The sequence below is a fragment of the Ctenocephalides felis genome, unplaced genomic scaffold (assembly GCF_003426905.1).
Source record: "Ctenocephalides felis isolate EL2017-DRISC unplaced genomic scaffold, ASM342690v1 CF-g0.4_SCAFFOLD_01886, whole genome shotgun sequence".
NCBI classification, from domain to species: Eukaryota; Metazoa; Arthropoda; class Insecta; order Siphonaptera; family Pulicidae; genus Ctenocephalides; species Ctenocephalides felis.
Genome location: NW_020538040.1, coordinates 177,619,415 through 177,646,467, shown reverse-complemented (window position 1 = coordinate 177,646,467; position 27,053 = coordinate 177,619,415). Strand labels below are relative to the sequence as shown.

The following is a 27,053-nucleotide window of genomic DNA, read 5'->3' as shown; positions in this document are numbered from 1 at the left end:
GGTCATCACTATCATTGGCTAAGCCTCCAAACAAATAAACCTTATTTCCTACAAGTGTGGAAGAATGACCTAATCTTGGACATGGGTGGTAGTATTGAACTGTCCCTTGTAATAGGTTCTAAATGCCTCCATTCCCAACGTGAAGCCTTAAATGTATAAAAACAATGCCTTACTAGCAAAAACAAAAAATCTGCATTTTTATGTTGCACAATAATAAATTTATAGTTAATATTTATTATTAAATAAAGATAAAAGTAGCTCTAAAGTATGAATTATAACTTAGTATTTAATTATTAACAATGATCAGAAATACTTGCATTGACATCAACAAATTTACATTTCTAAATAACGGTTTTGCACTATTTTTCTTACCTGTAATTCATAAAGTTCGTTAGAATATTTCCCATACTCCACCATGCCACCAAATACCAATATTCGTGTACCATCTACTACAAAGCCATAGGCAGCACAGCCAGGAGGAACATCTCCTTTGTTACAGGGACAAACCATTGATTTGTAGCTAAAGTATGAAAAAGTTATGTGATAAATTTTTATGTTCATAGCAAAAGGATTTAAAACACAAAAACAATAATCAATTTTTAAATTTTTTTTAATTTTATAATAATAAAATTTTATATAAATTTAGTTATGTATTACTATAAAGTAACTAATTTTATAATCCGATACTGTCATTTGCGCACGGTCATAAATACAATTTCATTTCGTGTCATATAAACAATAGCGAATATGTTTATAAAAGCGTATGAAAGCGGTATTAAAAGCTGTCGGCTTTCTTGGCAGCCATATTGCTTTTTGACAAAAACAAAATCTAATACACCTGAACTCGTATATTACACAATTTTGACTAAATCCAAGTATGAGAACGTACTAATTGAAATTAAATTTTCATAACATAAATATATTAATAATAACCTAACTCATTTAAAAAAAATACAATATACATCGCCATTGCAACAGTAAGCAAAGTATTACCTGTATTATAAACATGTAATTCCCGAACTATTCCATTATTTCCACCGCCAAAAACTACCATAAGATCCTTAATAGCAACAGCACGGTGTCCATGGCGAGGTCTAGGTTGAGGCCCGGTAGGGTTAACAACATTTTTCCACTTCAGAATTGTACCCGCCATTGCAACACATTTCTTCACTACACACTACTAGAAACCCCAAAATGCAACGCGTCTCTATTTAGCTTTAATATAATACACAACACACTGTTTACTTTTACATTGTACACATTCACAACCGATATACATAAAAAATAAACAAGACTGATTATATGTAAACGCCTTTACAACAAAAATCAATCGGATAGCGACGGTTGATTTTTACCGCTTGAAGCTCAGATTACTTAGTTGAAGCCATTGCTAATGTTAACAACATGCACATATTGAAACTTATGTGTCAGTATTACCAGATCAACAGCAATCTTTTATCTAACTCGAAAAATATATCGATTGCGGAGACAGTAACACCAACTTCACAGTCGAAAGCCGCTCACAATAAATTGCACTTTACGCTTACGTATACTCATGAATTTCAAAACTCTTTATTATACGCTAGAAAAATACATAATTATTGTGATTATTATGTAATGCATTTCTCGCAAGTTAAACATTCAACATTGAAATCAATGTAAAATTATCGATACATGGGCAATATTCAACTCACTTCACTCTACATTTCTACACAGCAGAACAAGTATCGATTTAGAATACACATGAAGTGATAAATATATGGACAAAAATCAAAAAACAAAATACATAAGGCGCAACCACACTACCGAATCGTGGAATCTTTTTTGCAACGCCAAAATAATAATTATAAAAAAAACGAAAATAGGACCGAGATTAAAAATTAAATAAAAAAATCTTTTGAAAATTTTTAAATGTATATGAATACAACAATAGTCATTATATTCCACCAGCGATTCAATAAAAAAAAATGTTTAAAGAGATTATCTCAACATAATGATGAAACAAGTTTTGTAAACAATATTACATCGGGCAAAGTGAATTAGGCTTTTCTATAGAAAACGAAAATCGAAGATAGCAAAAATAACTTTTTAAACAAATAAACCTTTCCAACAAAATACATTAATTACTGCAATTAATAACTGCTCCAGCCGGATTCTTTTATAAAAATTGGTCCGATATTTGCTAAAAAAACTTCATTTTAACAGAAAACGAATTTCCCCGTGACTTATCGCCTAGGATACTTACAAAAACACAATTCTCTGTCAGGACAATTTGTAATAAAATCTCAGTCATATACATAGATAAGTAAACATAATACCTTATATTACTGTCTATGTGCACAGTGCAAATTAGTACAAACTAATTAACACTGGCGCTACTAGTGTCTTTTATACCAGTCTATACCGTTTATATTACTCTAACGAGTAAAATTGTTATGAATTCAAATATGTTAATGTAATTTTCAATTTTCATAGACTACCTTTTAATTTTTAAATAAATTTTTATTGATAATGATAAAAAATCGTAATCGTTGTTGTAACTAGTCCGTAAATTAGCTACTTTTATATCTACTGGGAAGCTCACAGTCCAATACAGCAGTTCAGAAAAACTAGTGGTGCATGGCATCGGCAAATTGCTGGAATTCCACCAAAAATTAAATTAGAAAAAAATATATATGTTTTAAACTTAAAAAAATAGATTTTGAGAAATTTTAATTTTTTGAAAAAAATAATAATTTTTTGAAAAAAAAATGTTTTTATTTCAGTTTGAAATACTTTGAAAATTTTAAACTTTTTTCAAAGCAATGGCACTGCTTTAACTGCATAGAGACGCAACATCGCTGCGCGTAAGCGCCGCGTCGCCGTCTAACGGACAAACGATGATACGAAACCCATAGAAATGGAAACAAAATTGATACACATTATTAAAATCTACATAGAATATCTGATAATTTGATGTGCATATGTCTAATGATCATTTTTGACCTCAAAATGGCGTTTTTTTACTTTTTTTACTAGATATCCGAAACCGCTAGATCTGCCTTCACAAAAATTTAATCAGTTCTTCATCTTGTCAATACAAGTAAAATGTTTTTTGAAGTATTGAAATCGGACGCTCCGTTCTCTTAAAAACTGAGTAAATATATATAAATACCGTTTTTGGCACTTTATGCCCCGAATATTCAAAACATGTAGACCTGCTTATCAATAGGAATCGTCTCCTTATCAATAGGAATCGAATGTTTTTTGAATAACTGAAATCGGTTGAGCCGTGTTCCCAAAATCGTCGACGAAGATTTGTATCCGCACAAACACACACACATACATCCATTTTTCTAAGGTATGGCAAAATGTTCAGAAACCTCTGAAACGTAGATATATAAAAATTTTCATTTTCGATTTTTTGCGATTACCTACGGGAAGTTAATTATAAATATGCCCTTCGCTTGTAGATTTATCTTTTAATATTGATACTAGAATAATATAACATTATAATTAATAGTTTGATTATAGCCCAACTCAATTTTTACCTGTCGGTGCTCATAAAAAATAAGAGAGGATATGTACTATATTTAAAATGACCATTTTATTAAATATTTACATTTTTTAATACACATTGTGGATTTTGTAATATACAATTAAATTTATGAATCTTCACATTATATGTGTGGATGTGAAAAAACTTGTGTAGCTGAGTGTATAATAATATAATTTATGATATGAAATATTTTATTCATACACGTCCTAACTTTATTATAAAAGAAACAACATTTTATATCAAAAACCAATTAATGTAGCCCCATTCAAATTATATATTATACTTTATACAATAGATATTCACAAACATTTAATACTCATTATTCAGCAATATAATATTAAACAATATACACATAATTTAATTAGTAGCACATATCCACGCTCGATATACATCTTACAAACTAGTTCAGGATTTTAATAAATAGTAACTATAAACACATTTATTACTATGAATACAAATATACAATTCAGATATAGAATATAACATTTTACAATATGGCTAATTTTTTTAAAAAAAATCAGGTTCTAATAAAATAAAATAATTCTGAAAACTATATCGTTTGTAAATGATCCTTTTTCTGAAATAACACGTCTGAAGCACTTCACATCAAAATACTTTACATCATAAGCGTTTCAAAGTAAAAAATTGCAACAAAATCACATTTCAATCGTCTAATGGTCATTTTCATCAAATTTGAAGATTATGAAGATAACCATAATAAGATGCATCATAACATAAAACAATTCTTTTCAAATTTATATATATATATATATATATATATATATATACATATAAATATATATATACAACTTCCAAATTGAATAGATATTTCGATTAATTAATTTATTTCTATCCTTGGTAAATATTTTGTGTCTACCTCGTTTATGATGACCTTTTTTGATAGCCCGACTGGAAATACTTTATCGTAAATTTTTCTTAGTTTATTTCTCTCAAGACCCACCTTATAAACGAAATTTTTATTTTTCACTTTGTGCTTAATATATTAATAATGTTTTGCTAAAAAAAAAACAAAATATGTTTTTGTAATTCTTGACACAATGAAATGTAATTTTCAAATTGAATTCGAAGATATTATGGATATTGGTCCCCAATATACATGTATGTTATCTTAGAGCTAAAACAACTAGATTTTGCATGAACTTTATTAGAGTGTTTTGTTCTACACATGGCAGCATGATAAAAATGCACGATAAAGTATATAAACAGCCAAATAGACAATATCAAAATGTTTGTCAGAAATAAATAGAATCGAAAAATCTATAATCATTACAGAAACAACTTTGTTATACTTATCAAAGAAAATTTTGATATACTCGTATATGACAAATATAGGCCAATCATGATCAATATCGTTATCGGTTCAGAATATTTGGTAAAAATAACAATAACGTTTTGACTCGCATATTTTTTGTCAAAAGATATTACAATCAAAGATTGGTAAAAAATATTATTGTTTAACCATATATTATATAATATTCTCCATTTACCATTTTCAGTAAATCAGGAAAATCAAAACGTTGTACTATCACTATCTAGTTCACTGGTTATTTTTGCTATTAACCCACAAAAGGGAAAACAAATCCTTATATTATAAATTATTATCGCAACATGAATTATTAAATAATCACTGGTTCTACTCGCTATTTTGTAAATTTAATAAATTAACACATTTATTTATATTATTTTAGAGGTTATTCAATCACTTCTCAACAACACCACACGCACGTTTATCCTACTTTTTCATATCCAATCTCTCAATATTTTTCATAAAAACATATTCATAGATTACGTACTTTGGATTTTTATTATTACATATAAGTAAAGGAAACTATTTTGTATTACTCTAAATATGTAAACTTTGTTAAAGCAAAAATTATTCAAAAAACCTGCATGAAATGTTCTCGATCTCGAATTTTTATATTATACCAGTATTTTATATGAACTAATTGATCCCATTCGCCTATTATAAGATATGGCTAAGTGTCTCATTGCGGATAAGAGCGAACAAAGGTCTTTACAGAATGCTTAATGTTTTTAAGAGTAAAGATGTTATGCTTCAGCCAAAAAATCAATTTAAAACAAAAAATGCATGCAGGTTTCTTATCAAATCTTTTATTAATTTTTATTGAACATTATTAACCCTTTCGCTATGGTAATGTTTTCAGCAGGAGTGACGCTGCTGTACGGTACAGCGTGTCGATCAGTAAAAAGGTGATCATGCGTCCCTGTTTGGCCGGGAATGTCCCGGAATTCCACCTTATGTCTCGAGTTTGTTTTAATATGAATCATTACATTATGAATGAGAAAATTGCCGAATCAGAAAATTCTAAAGACGGGTTAATTACATATAATTGAATTCTAACTAAAAGTCCGCAATTCTGATAAAAAAATTTATACAATTAAAAAGACTGTTTTTATTGTATCCTCAAAAGGTATTGGTTATTTTAAAATCACATTTAGGTTATTTAGCATAAATCCCCTCCTCTCCGTCACGGATTAGCTCAACTAAAAACAGCGGTTCCGGTTTTGACTTAAAAAAAATATGGTCACCTGATCAGTAGCGCAACAGAAAAGACCAGGTAAAACAAAATATTTTAAGATTTCTCAATCCTTTCCCATAAAAATATGTTAAAAAATTAAAAATTACGCTTCTAACGAACTAAAAACTACAATAAAAAAATAGAATTCTAATAGTTAAACTCATGAGTGATAAATCTCGAAACATAGGCCGACACACAATATGTCGCCCATGGACCATACTCGAAGCGAAAGGGTTAAATGTGCTCAAAATAATGTGTTATGTCACTATATGCGTGACAAGCAAAATTAAATTATACTTTCCATATATTGAGTTATCCAATTTAAATGGTACAAACAAAAGTATCTTCCGATATAGTAATAAATTACCTACATTTACAGTACCATTTTATATTAAATTTTCCTATCATAAATTAGTCAATGAATATCAATTACGTAATATCAGAAAATGTAAGTTATGTAGTCCTAATTTCTGCAAGTTTGCTATTCCTTGTATCTCACACGCAAACTATGCTTTACACCACGTGTTTTTAATATCAGATCTAATTAAATTCTTTCAAAAATTATCACTTTCTCTTCGAATCAGCAAGGAATAAGTCTTTGATTTTAATTTAAAATGACAAATTATACCAATTATGTTAAGGGGTCGTCATTTGAGAAGCACTTTTACTGTGTAACTTGTTCGCTTCCGATGCTCTGCCGGCGAGCTCGGCCGTCACTTTTTCTAAGTTTAAATTTTTGGCAAGATTCTCATTTTTCTTAATATCTGATAACATAGAGCATGTGGTAGAAGGTACAGTATCCATAATATTCAGTATTTTCTTAGTTTCATCTTGTACTGGCGGTTTGGTTTGAGCAGGCCGAAAATTCAACGCCGATGGATTAGGTATGCTTCGTATAGATTGGTTCTGGGGTCTCGGGCTTGTGTTGCGAAGACCTTTGATTTCATTTAATTTTAATATCGTGTGAATTGGCTGTTTATGAGTCAACTGAGGATTTGTGGTCAGCTGTGGTATGCGCAAACCATGGGGTATCGCAGGTCGAACAGCAGTGTTGTGAATGGATTGTTTGATCGGCATTCGCGACACTGTCGTCTTACTTTGCGATAATATTTGCACTGCCGATTCAGAAAGCATTTGTAAATTTGACATTGGATTTTCCGTTGGCTTTTTATGTTTTGCAACGCCATTCAACATTCTGTTCGCTGCGGGTGGAGACGGAGAATTTGTTGGTCGCACATCCGATGTCGGACTCCTACTAGATTTTCCGGATAAATCCAAGGCTCCAATATTATCGCACATCGGATTATTCGCCTCAGGCGGTTTCTGTAGCGACGCGGAACTCGTCAGCATTTTTGCATTCGTCGTGAAAGTTTTATCAGCTGTCGAGAACGTAACAGTTTTAGCGACAGATTTTTTTATTCGCACCAAAGGTATTGTAGCGGGAGGTGGTCTGATCACTTTAGGAGTTGTCGTAACAACTGTAGATTTGGTAACAATTGAATTCGTTGCCGGAGTACTGGCAACAGGTTTAACTTCAACAGGCTTCACTGGCTCTGCTATTGGTTGTTGAATTTTATCTTTCTCCATTGAACTTGACCCAGAATTTGGCTTAGTTTGTACTATTTCACGCACTTGCTCTGATATCGTCGTTACGCTATTTGTGGGTTTGGGTGTTGTTACTTCTTTCGAGACAGAGTTAGGAGCTTCGATATCTAATTTTGGTTTACTGACTGGAGGTTGTTCAGATTTATTATCCGCTGTCGGAAAAGTTCGTTTGTTAACAGGTACTTCACTCGGCGACTTAATGTCCATGGAACTTGGTGCAGGTGACTTAACAGGCGATGATCTAGCCGTAGGTGTTTTCACCACTAATGTTTTCAGCGGAGGCGATTGTGTCGGTATACAGCTTTTACTAATTGTAGTTTTGATTGGCGGTGATTTCAGTGTGTTGAATTTTATTGGAGGTAGCTTCAAAGGTGGAGATTTTATTGATGTTAATTTATTAGTAGGTAATTTAAGTGGCGGTAATTTAATCATCGGAGTTTTCTCAGGTGCTGTCTGGAAAGGCGCTTTATCTAATAGTGGCATCGATGTACTTAAGCTTACAGCAGGCTGCGAAACCGGTTCCTGTTTTGCTGATTGCAGTACACTACTGACTTTGTCCTTTCTAACAGCTCGCATCTGTAACAACTTTTCTTTTGTCGACAAATCTTTGTTTTCGGCAACTAAGTTCGTCGTAACGTTTGGCTTATCAGCAGCTGGTGGAGGCGTAATCGGTTCAATGTGATACTTGTACTTATGTTTTGTCTCTGGTGTCGGCGTCAATTTGACCTTCATTTTCAAAGCATCCTCGGGAGATTCGGGTGAAGTAATCTGAGCGTGAAGTTTCCGTCGTTTGTATTGGTTGTCCTCGTTCTTAGAATGTTTCGCCTTCTTGCGTTTCCTATGAGTGTTGGTGTCGTCTTTGGCGTGGTGGCGTTCGTCGAGTTGCTTTTGGGCGGCCCATTCTCTATCTCGTTTCTTTGCAAATTCGACGCGGTCCTCGTCCAGTCGATCAGCTTTTTCCTCACGAAAGTCGTAGTGCGATGATCCATTTTTCACCGCCGTCAGACCAATTCGGGCAGCGTACTCTGTGAGTTCGACGCGCGGTTGCATATGCTTGTTTTCTGGATCGTATATCATCCGAGCTGGGCCCTCACGATGCTTTGAATGTGAAACATCTCGATGCTGCTTGCCAGAAGAATTATCTCTATTGTGTTTTATATGTGACGAGACTGAAGGACTGGGAGGTGAAGGCTGGGGCGACATAGGCGACTTAAACAGAGGCGCCAGTTTTGGTTTCGGAGCAGTATCTTGAGAATTTGTCGTGACTAAAGGAGGTGCGGCATCAGAACTTGCCGAATCTTCAGGTTCGGCTGCAGCACAAGCTATAGAATATGAAAACTCCATGGGTGTATCCTGGAAAGAACGATTTCATATCATAATATGTTTACAATGTTACGTAAATAATTTTAGTATTTTATTGTTGAGTATTGCAATAAAGTATTCATAGCTTTAAATGCAACTTACCCTTTGCCAACCGTAAATGTAAACAACGTCCATCAATGATAGCTGATGGCTCAAAGAATGCTTCTTATATTTGATTTCAATAGACATCGCAGGGCTGATGCTATATTTGTTTCGTAATAATTTTTCTAAATGGTTTATCGTTACTGCAGCCGGACATTGCAAATACCGTTTTTCCATTTTAGGTTTATTCTCAATTCTAGCATCTGTAGATTCATATTCCACAGAAAGACTGAAAAAGAAAATTATTATTCGGGTAAAATAAATTAAAGATTTATAATTTTCAAACATTACATTTGGCTCTAAACAATATCTTTTCTATTTTATATATCTATACTTTAAAATGATTACCATACAATGCTTATCAGATACTTTAAAAACTCAATAAATTTAAAGAATTTAAAAAATAAATAACATGTGCAAGTATGGTAAATGCATTTAAATGAGAATAGACCTAACCTCATAAGTTCATCTGGACAGATGAATCGAACATTATCTTCGACTTTGGCCAAATAAGTATTACTAAGGCCATGTTGCTTATAGAATTCTGCCTGTCTTTGTTGCTCCCGCCGGTACAGTCCAGGAACCATTTTGTATACACAACTTTGCAAGACTCTGTCCAGTCTAAAAATTAAAAATTCAATTATAACAAATCACAATAATAATAATAATAATAATAATAATAGTCAAATAATTAATATTAATTAAAAATAAAACTTACATCAGATTAGACAATTCTAAATATGGTTGCTGCTTATCACTTTGAGTTGATGCACTCGACAGACAGGTCGGACATTGCTTGTTCACATTTTTTATGTATTGAACAATACATGAACGACAAACTGCAAAGAATAAATCAAAATTGAATACTCACAAAAAATAAAATGTATGAAATCAGTTTGAATCCGAATATTGTATACTTTGTAGTGCTATCCACCCCTTTGTAATAATTATAAATAATATTATAAATTCTATGTAACAGTCAATATGAAAGACGCAGTATATAATATATACTGCCGTTCAGTGCACACATCGACTAACTCCGAAAGTCAGAAAGTGGAGAAAAGCAATAAAGTAATGTATATTGCTTTTAAAAATTCCTGTTATAATATAAATTGAAAAATATATTCGTAAAAACGTATAAATACATATACGAGGTGTGTTCAAAAAGTACCCGGAATTACTAATAATTAAATTTCGCGGGTCTGGAGTGTCTGATTGTCAAAATTTTTTTTTATTGTGTTGGTATACATGCCCCTAAAGTATGATGAAATTTTCAGCTATATTCACTGTTTACTTTGTCTGTGGTAGTCGCTAAGGTTCGACGTGTTTTTCTGAGCTCGGCGATTTTTACAATGGAAGAATTGAAAAGTCAAAGAATTTGTATTAAATTTTGCGTAAAAAATGAAATAAAGTGTTGCAAAGTGCAAAAATTCACCAGATATGGCTCCGTGTGACTTTTTCCTATTCCCAAAGTTGAAGAGACCCATGAAAGGACGGCGGTTTTCCTCGATTGAAGAAAATCGCTGAGAGTGCTCAAGGACATATCAAAAAGTGAATATCAAGGGTGCTTCGAAAATTGGAAAAAACGCTGGCATAAGTGTATTATATCTGGGGGGGACTACTTTGAAGGGGACCACATTAATGTAGACGAATAAATAAATATTTTTTTGAAAAAACGAAAATTCCGGGTACTTTTTGAACAGACCTCGTATAGCTTGCATGTAACGGTATATAAGATTCATAACTATTAATAGTGAGAAAATAATTATCATTAAAGTTAAAGTTTTGATATGACTTGTGGAGTTAATCAAGTTTTCAACTTTTTTTAAATTTTAAACTTTTTTTTAAAATTCGGATCTTCATTGTAGTCACACTTAAATTGTATATCATTGGTTTGGACCTTTCTATTCTAAATTCAGCGCATTTTAGGCCAATTTTCTGGACACCCTGTGATGGTTACTTTTCTGTTATTGATTTATTGTTCTAAATAAATAAAAAATAGATAAAAAATCTTAGTGAAGCATTCGGCTTAGCTACAATGGCTCTTTTTTCTTAAATGTTTTTATTATATTGTATCAACTATCTGGTAAAATTATGTCTCGATTTTTTTTCGCACGTGACTCAATAATAACAAAATCTTGAGTTAATAGATTAATAATTATTTTCACCGACCAGAAATTTATTTTTAATTAAGTTAGCTCTTATTTCCGTACTTCGAAAAAGTTTCAATAAACTTTAGGCAGTTTTAATATTCTTGTTTTGCTGGGTACACGAATTTTAGTATGTTATTTTTTCAAAGTTTGTAACGTCTTCGATGTCTTTTATACTAGATGAATTTTTTTCGAGACCCACAACACCCTACAGTTCTGTGTTCTTATTCGTAATTCATGAATTTGAAACCCGAAATCCAACCCAACCAGAACATATACACTACAGAATGGAGTTAATCAAAATGTCTTCTGAAATAAATGACTTATGGATTAAGTGGTCAAAAAAAAATTTCGTTTCACAGTGGCAATTTTTATTATTTTGGAAAATTATTATAATCATAAAAAGTTATGATTATACCAAGTTCTTTCCCACTAATATCTCAGTTTTTTCAAAAATAGGAGTTAGTCGTTAGTGTGCACTGAGCGGCTCTATGTTGTTGACTCACAGCTTATAGCCTTGCAACATTGTATGCAAGTCAGTAACGGTTACTTCGACGACAAAATCACAAATTGCGTCTCAAATAAACAGAATGAATCATTCCTAACGAACATTTTCTAGAAGGATGGTTACGTCATCATCAGAGATTATGAAAGCTAGAGGATGACTAAACCAACCGTTCATTCCTAATCTAGTTTCCAATCACTTCACATCAGTCTTCACTTCAATATATTAATTGTGTATTAAGTTGTAATCAAGTGTAACCGAATAATGAAGTAAAAAAAGTTAATAAACGTCTTCAAATGTTTAATTAAATATTTTCACAGTGATAAAAGCTTAAATGTTAGCAGCAGAAGAACCTAATTATAAATGTTGACATCGTTGGCGTGACGCAACATAATTGTTGGTAACGGATCCACAACATATTTGTTGTTAGCTCAAGGGTGCACAACAACTTACATGTATGATGACAATCTTCAATCTTGACCGCATTAATCAAATATCCTTTACAATAGCCACAAGTGAGTGCCCGATTAATATCGCTTAACCTAGGCCTAGGTTCGCTATCTGCCACCATCAATACGCGATCGATTGGTCGCTGAGCAATGGGATGTTGCCTGGCCGCCCCGTCGCCGGCCGCGCCGCTCGCCTCGCCGCTAACGTCGCCGGTCGTCATCATGATGCTCCTGGAGGCACTCGCGACACTTGGTGTGACCGCCGCCACTGCTCCCGCCTGCGGACCGGAGCTGACAGCACCGCCGACCCGATTAACCGACGCCGCCGACGCGTACATGCCGAGCGTATCCCTGTAAAGGAAATAAATTCATTAAATAATTGAAATGAAAACAATTTTATTTAAGTTACATAAACTAGTGGTACATGGTATAGTCAAACATTTTTAAATGCTTAGAAACAAAAAATTAGGTTTTTTGAACATTTTTAAAATTTTGAATATATAATAGAAAAAAATAAAAAAAATACTTCTTTTGAAAATGCTTATTTTCTTAAAACTTAAAATTTTTGAGATTTTTTTAAATTTTTTTGAAAATATTGAAAACTTGAACTGAATTTCTTGAAAGTTTTTGATCCGCATTTACCTTGGTTAATCCAGACTGTCGAAAATATCTGATTTTCGACCGCCAAATAACATTTTTTAACTTCCCATAGGGCAAACCGATTTGAATAATTCAAAAAACATTCGATTCGTATTGATAAAGAGACGTGCTGATTAGTTTTTGGCAAAGGCAGGTCTAGACGTTCCAAAGATACGGGGCAAAAAGTGCCAAAAATGGTAAGTTTTTAAGAGAACGGAGCGTCCGATTTTAGCAAGATGAAGAATTGTTCACATTTTCATGAAGGCAGGTCTAGCGGTTTAGGAGATCTAATTAAAAAAGTAAAAAAAAAATGCCATTTGGCGGTCTAAAATGATCATTATGCACATCAAATTATCAGATATTTTATAGAGATTTTAACAATATGTATAAATTTTGTTTACATTTCTATGGGTTCTGAACCAATGTTTATCCTTTAGACGGCGACGCGGCGCTTACGCGCTTTGACATTTCGTCTCTATGCTGTTAAAGCAGCACGTTTGCTTTGAAAAAAAGTTCAGACTTTCCAAAATAGGTCAGATAGGTTCTTTATTTTGATAAAGAAAATTTTTTTCAAAAAAAATTTTTTTTTTTTCAAAAAAAAAGTAATTTTTTGTCAAATTTATAGTTTCTCAACAATCTAATTTTTTTGAAGTAAAATTTAAAAAAAATGTTAATCGTTTTTTAAAAAAATAATAATTTTTGGTACGGGAAGTTCTAGCAATTTGCATTAAGACACGATGCCATGCGCCCCACTAGTTAAAACTTTTTTCTGGATCTACGAAACCGCCTTTGCAAAAATTTAATCAATTTTTATGTCAATACAAGTGCAATGTTTTACGAATCATTCAAATCGGATACTCCGTTCTCTCAAAAACTCGATTTGTATTTTCTGCACTCTTTGCTCTGTATCTCCGTAACGGCTGGCCAAAAACTAATCAGTACATCTTCCTATGATTAGGAATCAAATGCTTTTTGAATTATTCAAATCGGTTGATCGGTGCTCCCGAAACGTGAACATTTCAGTATTTTCGAAAAGAATAATTGTTATACCAGTCCGATTATGATGAATCAAACAGAAATAACTACCAGATCAAGATTTATGACGAAGTAAATAGTTTTATCCTGCCTATGGGTTAAAAAAAGACCAGGTGACAAAGTTCTCAAAAATACCAAGAAAATCATATTTCACTAATGATGAATTAGCTGAGAGTTTTATTGTTATTTATTTGATTTATAGTTATTTGTTTGATATGTGGTATTTGCTGTTATAAAATTGGTTTGATTTTTACAATATAATTACTCAAAGTCCAATTGGACTTTTGTGCTCCACCCTACCCTATCTATAAAATATAAGGATTAAAGAAGTTTTTTTTTAAATTTATTATATTAGTGCATATAGTAAATATTTTAGTACAGTTGCATTGAATACGAATGCAATATTTTCCCTATTTTTCAATTTAATCATAACATGCATTCAGTGAATAACTTATATCAAATATAATTTTATTACTTCATCATCACCTGTTCGTTTCAAAACATATTTTCGAATTAGTGTTTCTACATTTGCTCACTTCAAAATTAAATCAAGAATCACACTCTTCTGTAAAATGAATGTTTTGTATACAGAGAGTTGAGTTGAGTTGAGTTCTCAAAACGAAATAAACAATTAGGAAACTAGCTTCGTTACGCTAGTTAGGCACAGTGAATTGTCATTCCTCTAATGTAAGAAGACATTTGTATTTTTTAAAAGTGAATTTTATATTTTAAGGGACTTTATGTTCTCTATTTAGCTTCATAACAAAATTTAATCACACTGTACTTCCATTTTTCAATTTTTCAAAAATTTGTCATCTGATCCTTTTTACCCCATAGGCGAGTTGAAAGGAACAGCCAGGTGACAAAGAGATCCAATGCCTTATCTTTAATTTTAAAAGTATTTTACGAAATAATAGTTATAATATTCAACCAATGCTAAAAATTTAAATTTCGTGGGCTCTTTTTCACAAAGATAACACTAACACTTCGTCAGAAATATTCATCAGCAGAGTTGGATTTTTTTGTATTCAATTGAACTCGTCCAGGGGTAAGTGATTAAAGCTATGGGATTCGAATCAGAGGTCCCAGGTTCGATAACCGCCTAGAGCAGCCTGGTGTCAAGCAGCAGGAGTATATCAAAATACCTCTAACTCAAAATTACTGCATTAATAAAAAAAGTTATGACTATTGCAGAAATTGTAATAATAAAAAAATAATAATATAGAGATGGGAGAACTAGTTAGGTTATCATCTATAAAACCAAGTTAGTTAAATCCTATCATCAAAACTGATCACAGAACCCTGAACCCTGAAAGTTCTGATCGCTGTTTAAATAATAATAGAAAAATCAATCGCCTAATTGGTACCTTCAAATAGTTACTAAGTATGCAAAAGTATCCATAAATAAATGTGGTTCCTATTCGCCAAATATAAGTTGTTCCAAATCATACATTTAAAATTTTAAGGCACTATCGATACTAGTTACTGCTTTCAGAAAACTTGCCTTCCACAAATACCAGAAACGCTTTTGACAATATTGTATGTCTCATTAAAAGCTTTCGTTTTTATTTTGTAGCAGGTACTAATATAAGTTATGTCTTATTACTAATAAAACACATACTAAATGGAAAGCATTTGCTTTAGGCTAAAGTATTCCTTCAACTAAAACCAGATGCTAACTGAATCTAATATCTACTAATTACTTCACCATGTCCCTATATTCAGAGCTTCTCAATATAACTAACATTGTGGGAAGAGAAATATGTGAAGGAATTTACATCGTAAAAAAAAGTTGTAGGATTTTTTTTAACGAATTAAGACGTTTGTAAACAGACAACTTGGATCAATAGACAGAAAGTAAAACTTTGATAGCAATACACTATTTATACTGAGTTGGCAAGTATTTTTCCCAGTATGTGAAAATCAGATGTAGTATCTATCAACAATTTTATTTTACTATTGCATTACTATTTACCAAATGTTTGAGAACTATTGACTAACAATTATCCATCATGGATTGTTCCACGCGGTCGCGTTTGTGATTTGGCGCCACATTAAGCGCCCTCCGCAGCAAAGACAAATCGGCCTCAGAGTTATACACAAATATATACAAATACACAAGATGATATGCGATAATGGCAGTTTGTTTGCGTTTTCTATTTCTTATAATAATATGTGCTTTAGTTTAAACACACGGCAGAACGTGTTCTTGATATTAATTAGACCGCTAAGCAGCCCCGCTAAGATGGATATGAACGAGGCAGCATACCAGACGTAAGGTGCGTATTCGAACCAGGAATATATATATATATATATATATATATATATATATATAAATGAATAAGATGATTTAATTGCTAATCCCAGCTTACAAGAATTAATTAGCAAACTACATGAGCAATTAGTTAATTCAACGACTAGTTATTGATACACGACCTTGCCTCTTCTAAAGCGTTTTCTAGGCGATTTTTAACTGGATCATTTTTTTATAACTATCAGACGAACATTTTAATACCGTATCTATATTATGAGATGATTTAATTGTTAATCTTGGTGCATAAATATTAGCAAACAAATTAAGAGCATAGAGTCTTGAGTGACTTGACAATTTACAGAATGTAAAGCAGGCATTAAGAAATTAGAGACAAAATATTTATGATTAACAATCTTTCATCCTCTTAAGCGTTTTAAAGTCGATTTCATTGAAATCATTTTTAAATATTCATCAGATACAAATATCAATACCCTATCAGTATTATATATGAGATGATTTAATTGCTAATCCAAAATTAATTAATAAAACAACATAAGCGATTAGTAAGTTCAACTGTTATAAATGCATTGCATATTCAATTTACAAAAAATAATCAAGTATTAATTAAAAAAGTATTTGTTATAGTAAACATCAAGAAATAATAGATAAAAATTTTATACCTGACTACCTTGCCTCTTTTCTTAAGCTTTTATCATTAAGGTGCCATAAACAAAAAAATGTAGAAAATACAACCAGAATTATTTTCACAAAATTTGTTCTAAACTGAAAACTTGTTCTTATCAAAATACGTGACTCAAAATAAACATACTAAAAGTGACTTTACCTACTAATTATCAAAAAAAATGTACAGAATTTTATACAATGCTTATAATAACTGAAAATAACCCAAAATAAAATATTGAAAAATGATTTATTTAGTAATTCTGATTCGTGAAATGAATATGATGATGTATCAAGAGATGGCCATTCGGATTTCCACCTTGCAACCCAGATTTTCCTATAGCCAAAAATCCAGAGGTACAGGTTTTTTGTCCCTGATTGTCCAGGGACTGAAAATGAGGGTTTTGCAACAAATGCAAATGCGACAAATGCTTTTTACCGATAGATTTTTTGGTCTGTTGTTTAGCAAATATTTATTGCATACTTGAAGAAGAAGTTCAAAGGCAATCAACTTTGACAGATTTAAATTTCTAGCTCGCGTTCGCCTCCCTGTATTTGACCACTTGAACACATTCTCTCTAATAAATAAATGTTTTCAATGTTAAAATAAGCGAAAAAGGTCTAGAAACATAATATATATTTTTTTTTGATCGTTGATATTGTTGTATAAGTACCACTAAACACTTGATTATTGCAATAGAACTGATCGAAATGACCAGTACTTGCATAAGTTGCAAGTAAGTACTTGCATAAGTTAATTGATTTTAATTGAAAAAATTGCAAATCTCAATGAATAGGTTCTCAAAAACATGAGAAAAACACGCGCAGAATAAACTTTGCAAGGCGCGAAACATGTTTAAACTGATTACTGCGACAAGACTGTGACAATGACGCTCAACATCTGGCAAGATCGGGATTATGTTTTTTTTCATGTTATTCTGCCACGAAAATGTAACTAAAACTAGACAATTATTAAATAGCCTTATTTAAAGCCACTTATTAAAAGGCCACTGTGTCATTTTGTCCATATTTATAAATCTTTATGTAAGTTTGTCATAGAAAAATTGAAATTGTAGTTTTGTCATAGGATTGCTGTGTTCTCTCATAGCAGAAAAATTGTGTGACTAAAATAAATGATGTATGAATTATATCAAATAACTGAAAAAAAATAGTAAACGACAATCAAGCTCAGTTAGTAAATTCTGCCATAAGCGTCTTGCATGTTCATTTAACATAAAAATAATTAAGTGTTTAATTATTATTCATATTTAATTATAATATTTATGATTAATTTATTATTAAATGTGATAATAGACAATTACGAAGTCACAGACAAAATATTTGACTACCTTTCTTAAGCGTTTTACAGGCGATAAAAATTTTAATGAAAAATAATTATAGTTAAGGGCATGAGGACTAAGGTGACCATATCTTTGAGATCCGGGGCGGATTATAATGTGTGTGAGAGGAGGAGAGGGGGGTTGATGAGATAAAAATTTATATGCACATTTTTTCGGTTCAAATTTTCTAGTCAAAATGTATTTAAAAAAATATTGGCAATCAAAATCAAAAATATCAAAAATAATGATAAAACACCTAAAACCGGGACAAATAATGCTTTTAGAAAAAGCCGGGACTGTCCCAGCCAATCCGGGACGTATGGTCACCTTAATTAGGACCCTATGAGAAATGACTACCTTTCCTACAGGCGATAAAATTTTCTATATATTATATATACCTTAATCAATGCAGGATAAAAAAATAATTATATTTAAGATCATCAGGACACTATCGACATGAGTCCCTAAAATTTAATGAAAAGCTCGCGTTCGCCACTTACTCGGATGACGCCGCGGGTGCACTGCTGGGCGTATCGCATCTACACCGTACTAAAGCTTGCGGCGTTTGTCAACGTCAGGCGCATTTAAACTCCTCATTTTGCATACATTCATCGCTAACTCGATCGAATATGGACCGAAACTCGAGAACTTCAAATAAGATTATATAATGAAGCTAATAAAATACTGCAAGAGATAAAGAGATGTTTTGACTAAGAGCGTGAGAGCTGAATTTATAATTGGTTTGATTAGCAGATCACGGTGAGAATTACACATCGAGATAAAGGAGTAACATGAAACATTTTTTACAAGTTACGTTTATCAATTGCCTATAACATTTCAAACAAGAATACTTCAACCTTCGCCGAAAATAAATCAAAATCATAATTATATTAAAAATTACATATTTATTTTTCAAACAGAATGGGGGGCGTCCATTAATCGCGTGAGTTAGTTTTTAAGAATTTTTGGACCCCCCCTCCCCCTTGGTGATACGTGGTAATATTTAAAATTACCCCCCTACCCCACCAAACATCCCGTGTACTTTTAGTTTCGTGAAAAAACAAAAATTTTTGATTCTTTTTTTGCAAATGTGTGACTCTTTTTAAAAAAATCAGTTAAAAAATAAATACACGTGCTATCTTACCCAGTCAAAACCCCCCCCCCCTCCCCCTAAAAACCTCACGTGATTAATGGACGCCCCCATATGTGTCCGAATCCGACAAATACTTATAAGTTGCTATTTAATCATAAATTCTAAAATGAATATTTTGTCGCAAGAGTTTTTCAATGCGTGTATGTTGCTATAATAGCTAGTTGGCAATAGTTGCTATTGCCAGAAAAGTGCTCAGGGAGTTTTGAAACTTGGTAGAATACGATGTGGTCTTTACGAATTTCAACCTCGAATTTTTGCCGCTGGTTCCGCCATATTAAAAAATGGCGTCAAAACACAGCTATTTCACAATATCTCATTTCCGGCTCATTCTACGATAAAAGTATCTATAAACGAATTAAACTAGACTAAATTTCCTATATTTCATTCAAAAACCATTTTTTGGTAAAATCAATAGTTTTAGCGTACGAGCGCCTCAAAATCTTTGCTGCTCGCGCCGCCATATCGGGCCACCCTGTATTTGACCACTCTCTGTACTTGAACGCATTCTCTCTAATAAATAAATATTTTTAATGTTAAATTAAACGAAAAAAAATCTAGAAACATAATAATTTAATTATTCAATTAAAATAATTGAATATTTCAATAGCAAAATAACTATATACGAAATTAAACTAGAGAAATCTCTATAATATATTGAATATTATTTTTGTTAAACTAATAGTAAATGATAAACCTAAAGACTTATATTGTGAAAATACTTATAAATTTTACTTATGAAATTTTGTGAATAAGAGAACAAACTAAGTTAATATAAAAACTGCAAACGAAACACATAGAACAATTAAAAATTTACTTAAGAATATTCTATATAGAAAAATTAAAAATTTACTTAAGAATATTCCTTTCTTGTCAAAATTTTATCGTGATAATTTTAGGACAGTGATTGTATTATATCTATATCAATTTTACTGTCTCTAGATCATTTACATACTAAATTACCAGTTCTAATATTATCCCAATGTTTCACAATAAACAAGCGTGCTACAATTTTGCATTGACGTCAAAACAATTTATAATAACATATCATTTTCAGGTGATTTACATTTAAGCGAATAGGAAATTGTGTAACAAAAAAACAATAAATATACTATTGATTGACAATTATTTGAAGTAGAAGGACATATATAAGATATCTACATATTTGGATTCGAAATTTGATAATTTATTTTGTTCTTTAAACTTCATATAGAAGTTAATTGAAATGATCTAGAAATAGAGAAATTTAACAATTTCAATTAGAAATACTTAGAAAATTATCTAGGTTTATTGTTCGACATTCAAACATATTCTTGAGATTTTTTCAGCCAGATTGTTAAAATACTTGTATTTTTTAATCTATACGTTTCGACACCCAACGTGTGTCATCTATCTGCAAGTTCTTTTGATAAACTAACTATTTCTATTATTTAATTTTGTTTGGATTTGTGTTTCTTGGATTGGATGCACATAATTTTATTGAAAAAAAATTAGTAACAAGAACAAATTATTTAATAATAGGTTTGGTTTTCACAATTTGTCTCCAAGTCAAGAACATATAGTGTCGAAATGTACAGAATAACTAAATGGTTAATACAAGTATTTATCGTATTATATTTCATCAAATTGGCTGAACAAATTCCCATGGATATAAAATTTAGACATATATTATTTCCAGATGCATTTCGTCGCAGCTTCCCACTAGCGTTTTCGTACAGTTATCTTAAAAAGGATAAGTTTCTTTATCTTATCATCGAATTATGGATCAAATATCACGATCGTCAAATGCATTTTGGCTCTGAGAAGATCTGCATCTGTGTATAGAATGTTCATTTAGCATACGCTTATGATAGAACTCTCTCTCTGTATGTGGCGCGTTTCAGAACTTCCATTTAGAATCACTACCCCTCATAATAAAGCGAAGCTAATACCACCCTCAGCAATGAGGAACAAACCAGAGCCGAAGGATGCATATACCCTAAGTCAGAAATTCGAAACAGATAAATATTTATTTATTTATTCACAAGACTTAATAAATAATAATAAATACTATTTCAGGCTCTTATCAAACTGATAAGTAAATGAAATAAAGTGATTTTATCCGTCACTGATTAGGATGAGGCCTTGCTTCCAAATCAAAAGTAGGGTTAATACCGAGAGCAGAAACAAAAATCTTCAGGGTGATCCTAAACTCACCATGGAATGTAACCAACAAAACAGTCTACAATGATCTATATATGCAAAGTGTACAAGAAACAATCAGATTATGTAGCAGCAAAGTACAAAAATAAATTAGAAAACCCTAATAACCCTAACCAGATAGTGTCAAATCTCATATAACCTGGACAGAGGAGTTTGAAGAAAAACTTGCTTGGGGCCAGTCTATTATTCACGTGAGCCTTAAAAGTTGGATTGGGGATTTTACAAAAAATCACTAAAGAATCTAGTAATATACGTATGTTTATTTTGTACGTGAATTTAAAAAAACACGAAATTCCAAAAAAAAAATTACGATTTTTCTTGGTACTAAAAATGCACGTGATGTTGGGTGGGGTAGAGGGGTTTATTTTAAATATCACCACAAATCACCAAGGGGAGAAAAGAGGTACAAATGTCTTTAAAACGTGATCACGTGATTTAATGTTCGCTCCCATTGGACAATACCTGATTAGATAATATCACTGGACATTACCATTTGGTTTTTAGTTTAGTTAAAAGATATTATGTACATTTCTAATTGTTAAAATTAAGGATATATGTATTTATACCAGTAAAATAGTAATGATTACTAGAATAATAATAAAATAAAATATTGATGAGAATCGATACAAAAAAATTAAATGTGGTTGTACAAGTTTAAATTAAATTCAATTAAATGGTCAAGACCACATAAATGAAGAATTAGAAAGAAAATAGTTATTGAAATCGATTTGAGAAAATTCTGCAATACGAACAAATAATTATTTAAAAATTTAATTATTGGTTTCAATAATACGCCAGAAAGTGCAAAAATTTTGTTATTGTCCTTTTGACCGAAAAAAAATAACGATATACATGTATCATTAGCAAATTATAAAATTATAAAAATGTGATCAAAGTATAGGTTCAAATTGAATAATCGAACTAAAAAGTATAAAAAGAATGCTTTAATTAACGCGTTAATCTCCAATTTAATCAGAAAAATTTTGGCATACGCCGTGGTAACTTCATTAGATGATTTAGTTAAAAATGTATCATGGAAACTTGATGTATCAAAGAATTTTTTTTTTCCAAATTCCTAGATAAACACTATTTTTATGATACACATATAACACTGACATGTAGAATTTCTAAGCGTCAGACACATATGACTGACATGACGATTAAAGTGTTAAACAGTATTTATTGAACAAAATATCGTAAGAGCGGATTAGCATGTATTCAACAGAGGGGATAATATTTCCTTTGAAACGCCATCCACATGATGACAATTATGAAAACAAAATAATGTGAAGAAATAAGAAATTCATATATGTATTCCCTCACAATTCAAATATATGTTGGCATGAACTGGAATAAAAAATATAAAAGAAAAGCATTAATTAAACAGAAGTTTTAAAAAAAATCGTAGGAGCAGATTAACGCGTAATCACCGGAATTAATCACTTCAACATCTCTTAATCTTCTTAACAAAATAAGCTCGATCTTAATTATAGAATAATTAAACCTTATTAGGCAAGTATAAAAAATAAATGTACCGTTAATTATTCTTTATAAAAAAAGCGCCGATTTATTCTAGAAATCATAATTTGGAATCGACATCGTTTGGAATGTATTCAAGTTAATGTGACGATATTTATCGGAGCAGATTTGTACTAAACTGTTTGGGGGAAGCGAGCTTTTCATATTTTCTCCTATAGCATCTTTCATTGCCCACTCAGAGGCAATTCTAATGGAATGTTACGTTAATGTGACGCCCATTGGGGCCAAATTTCATAACACCGATAACAAGCACACTTAGAGAAAGGCATTCTTAATAAATATAATGCGAAAGAGAAATGATTATTTTATAAGCTCACTTATTTTTATAGCAAACGAAAAATTAAAGAAATTACGGAAAGGGCGTATTAAGCAGTAAAAATAAATAGATGATTGTAGGTTTATGAATCCAAATAATAATAGAATTGGTGTGGGGCATGAAGGTCCAATTAGATTTTGAGCATTATTGTTAAAACCAAACCGACAATATCACAACAAATAATACATGTCAAGTAAACAACTATTTGACTATGCTCATTAAAATTGCCAGCTAATTCATCATTGTAGAAAGGTACTTTTTGCTGTTTTTTTCCAAAATTTGACACCTGTTTTTTTTACCCCATTACCCCATGGGGGGGGGGGTAGAAATATTTATCTGCAGAGCTGGAATAACTATTTATTTAATTTATCTCTTGTAAAATTGCTTTTTTAACATCATTTACTTTTTCATTTACTATTTTTTATTGTTACACCTTTGCCAGGGTAAAGGTTCAATTGATCCTTTATACCCCATACACGTGTAAGCTTTCAGAGAGGTTATATATAAAAAACTGTTGAATATAACTTAAAATTAAAATTAACAATACATCTTATAAAACAATTATTTTCTTTTGCTATTCCAGGCATTTTTTCACAAGCATTTATTTTGAAAATCTCTAGAAGTTTTAACTTTATTTTATTTTTATTAATAATTTTGATTATTTCCAAAGCCGATTCCAGATTCTAATTTTCACAGAAATATAAAATCTTTATAAAATCGAGTGGGATTTAAAATTTACATTTATAAAGTATAAATGTTTCATACAATTTGATCCAGTCTCTGGAAAATTGTCTTAACGGGGTTCTTTTGCACATATATATACAGGTTGTCCTAGGCCTTAAGGCCAAGCCAAAACGGATGATAGTATTGACCTGCCACGAAAAACATTTCGAAAAAAAACTACCTGATGTTGTTTGGAAAATATTAACTTTTTAGTGCAACCTAGAGCTTTGGTAAAATTATGACCATTTTTTTAGTAATAGTGATCATTTCTAGGACCATAGTAAACAATTATAACACAATTGCTCCAAGTTTTTTAAGAATTAAGACTTTTTGTTCAACTATGAATTTAGTCAACGATAAACTCCGTCAATAAAATTCGTCAACTTTGAGAGGTTCTACTTTAGAAAAAAAGTACTAAAATATGTTGGCAAGTTTCATCAAAAGTTAGTGCATTTAAAACAGGATTGTAAAATGGAAAATACTTGAGAATTTTATTGAAAAATTTCGAGTAAAATAATAAACTTAAAAATAACACGGTAAAGGCTAACGAATTTCACTCACATTTAAGTTTAAATGTTTCTCTCTCACATCTTGAAGCTTGCGCAAATAACAAATATGCATTAGCAAAAATCATGGCTTTTTAAGTTTTTTCACTCGAAATTTTCAATAATAAAGTTTTTTATCAATTCACAATCCTTTATTAAAATCGTGCAAGTAGTCTTTCAAAAAAAAAAAAAAGAATTCATCCTGAAACGCGCCTGTGTAGGAAATCCGCCACTGATGCGTCTCACATCTCGCATACAGTACAGTAATTTAATTACCAGTTTCTATTTCCTAACGCGCTGTAATGTCTATCATTTATAATGCATTTATTGCCAGACGACTTCGTGCAATGCACCAATGTGTGGATATTAAAACAAATTTTGATTTACGATCGTTACACATAACATTATCGCACGCGCATATTTACATAATATTAATATTCACCAGTCAGTCAATCAATCTGAAAATCTCTCTCTTGTCGTCTGCACTTCGATGGAAAGACGTCGGCGGATGGAAATCTAATTAACCGAATAAATTAACGTTGATAAAAATGTAAAAGAATTTGATATTTTATATTTTCAACAGAGTTTCTTCGTCGACTTTGAGCAATTATTTTGTGAAAACCAAATATCAAACAAACAACTATCGGACTTGATGTAACTACTGAACTTTATGTAACTAACAGTAAAACTAGCAGCTACTTAATCATTGTAGAAATTTGTCACCCCACATGCGGGGTAAAAAGGGACAACTAAAGGGCAAAAAGATCGAACTTTTTTTTAATTTGGAATAAAATAATTTGTGAATTTGATATCAATACTTATCACTTATATAAGCTCTTTGTTGGCTTACAAACCAACGTGGAATATTGTTTGTTTAAAATTTGACAATGTAGCCGTTGACTGATTCACACATTTTTTCCTCAACTTTAAAATATTTTAGTAGGTGGAAACCGTTAAAAATTTACCGTTTTTTAGATAATGGTGGGTGTTACAAAAAAAGTTTGATTTTAGTTTAAATAACGAGGAAAATATTGACATCCAGAATTTTGATTGAATAGCAAAATTTTAGTATAAAAATGCAAAATCAACAAAAGCAGCAATTTATCAATCAAAATAAAATGGTGCCTCGAATGCAAAAACTTCGAGCATTGATATTTTATTACGACGTATTTGTGAAATCGATATCGGCCAATCATCAATTGTTGATATGTGACTCTTTGGACGATATCACGAATGAACATGATGTTGATACTTGTTTATTAAAAACAATTAATAATATAAAAGATTTACGATCGGCAGTCCAGTAAGGCTTGCAAGAATTAGAAGGAAACTTATAATACGTTGCTACTAATTTTAGAAGATTTTAATATGGACTCATAATAATAAGCATATTCAGGCACAATAGTTAATGATGTAATAAAAATAAAATAATTAATAAAAATAAAATTTATTCGATTGTTAACTTATCGATCAATACTTATATAATTAAATATTTGTAGAAAATTAATAAAGATAAAGGGATAGAGCTGAAGAATTAATGAAGTTGTGTGTCCTAAGGCAAACTCGTTTTTTTCTCAATAAAAGACTTATATAAAGTGCATCATAATGCACATATTGTATTAAATAACGACTTTATTTTACATAGAATGCAAATTACACTGTGTTAGTATAAAGAAATGGGTTCAATACGTTATTACCCAGATATCCGTCTTGGTCAATTAATTTTCAATTATTTCTTGCTGTAAATGTAGCGTCAAGAATCTTCACCTCGCTACACGCGAAATACCCATAAATAATCTATTCAAGAAGCAAATTTATGGAATTCGATTAAAATTCACCGAATTACTTCTATGATTCCGTCAAAATTCTGTTGTCGGATTCATTAATCGAATATTGTCACATGAAAATAATAAAAATGGTTAAATAAAGAAAGACAAGGTTAATAAATAATTAAATAGACTTTATTAGGTTTGAGGATTTAATTTCAAATATTATCAGTCCTATGAAGTTTTTCCTGACTTCTAAAAAAACGTGGATTTTTTTATAAACGTTGCCATAACTCTATGTGATGAATTTATCATTACAATTACAATACTGATCTTTTTATTGGTTTAGAATTTTATGACAACAATGACGAGAAAGTGCTATCATCCCTTGATAACGTATTGCTATTTATATTTTCAAGTGAAATCTATGTCACTACTGCTTAACATCAGGCTGCCCAACAGCTATGAGATTTCAATCAGGAATTTCAAGCAACTATGAAACTCCTGATTGAAATCTCATAGCTTTAACCACTAATTTAAGGGGAGACCAAAAATAAAGAATAAAGACAGATTTATTGTATCGTATGAAAA

General features: G+C 31.2%; 2 protein-coding genes and 1 long non-coding RNA gene across 3 annotated transcripts in view; 1 reads left to right on the top strand and 2 right to left on the bottom strand.

The window, feature by feature from the left end:
* The window catches only part of LOC113378762 (polycomb group protein Psc-like), a 94,763-nt gene that overhangs the window by 22,363 nt on the left and 45,347 nt on the right, over positions 1–27,053 (top strand). The gene's annotated exons all lie outside the window — the stretch shown is intronic.
* Positions 89–490, bottom strand: LOC113378763. Its single transcript, XR_003367219.1, has 2 exons — positions 373–490; positions 89–146 (listed from the first exon to the last, which is right to left on the bottom strand). It is a non-coding gene; the product is annotated as an uncharacterized LOC113378763 (long non-coding RNA).
* Positions 5,429–15,657, bottom strand: LOC113376310 (polycomb group protein Psc-like). Its single transcript, XM_026616215.1, has 6 exons — positions 15,650–15,657; positions 12,277–12,623; positions 9,887–10,007; positions 9,625–9,789; positions 9,169–9,397; positions 5,429–9,057 (listed from the first exon to the last, which is right to left on the bottom strand). The coding sequence occupies exons 1-6, from the start codon at positions 15,655–15,657 to the stop codon at positions 6,736–6,738; spliced, it is 3,192 nt and encodes a 1,063-aa protein (XP_026472000.1). The 3' UTR covers positions 5,429–6,735.

Excerpts from the sequence above, each read along its gene's own strand:
- LOC113376310 (XM_026616215.1), bottom strand. Across the intron at positions 10,008-12,276 it reads TGAAGATTGTCATCATACAT|TTTGTCGTTCATGTATTGTT; the intron begins GTAAGTTGTTGT and ends TATTCTTTGCAG. Across the intron at positions 9,790-9,886 it reads TTAGAATTGTCTAATCTGAT|ACTGGACAGAGTCTTGCAAA; the intron begins GTAAGTTTTATT and ends TTTAATTTTTAG.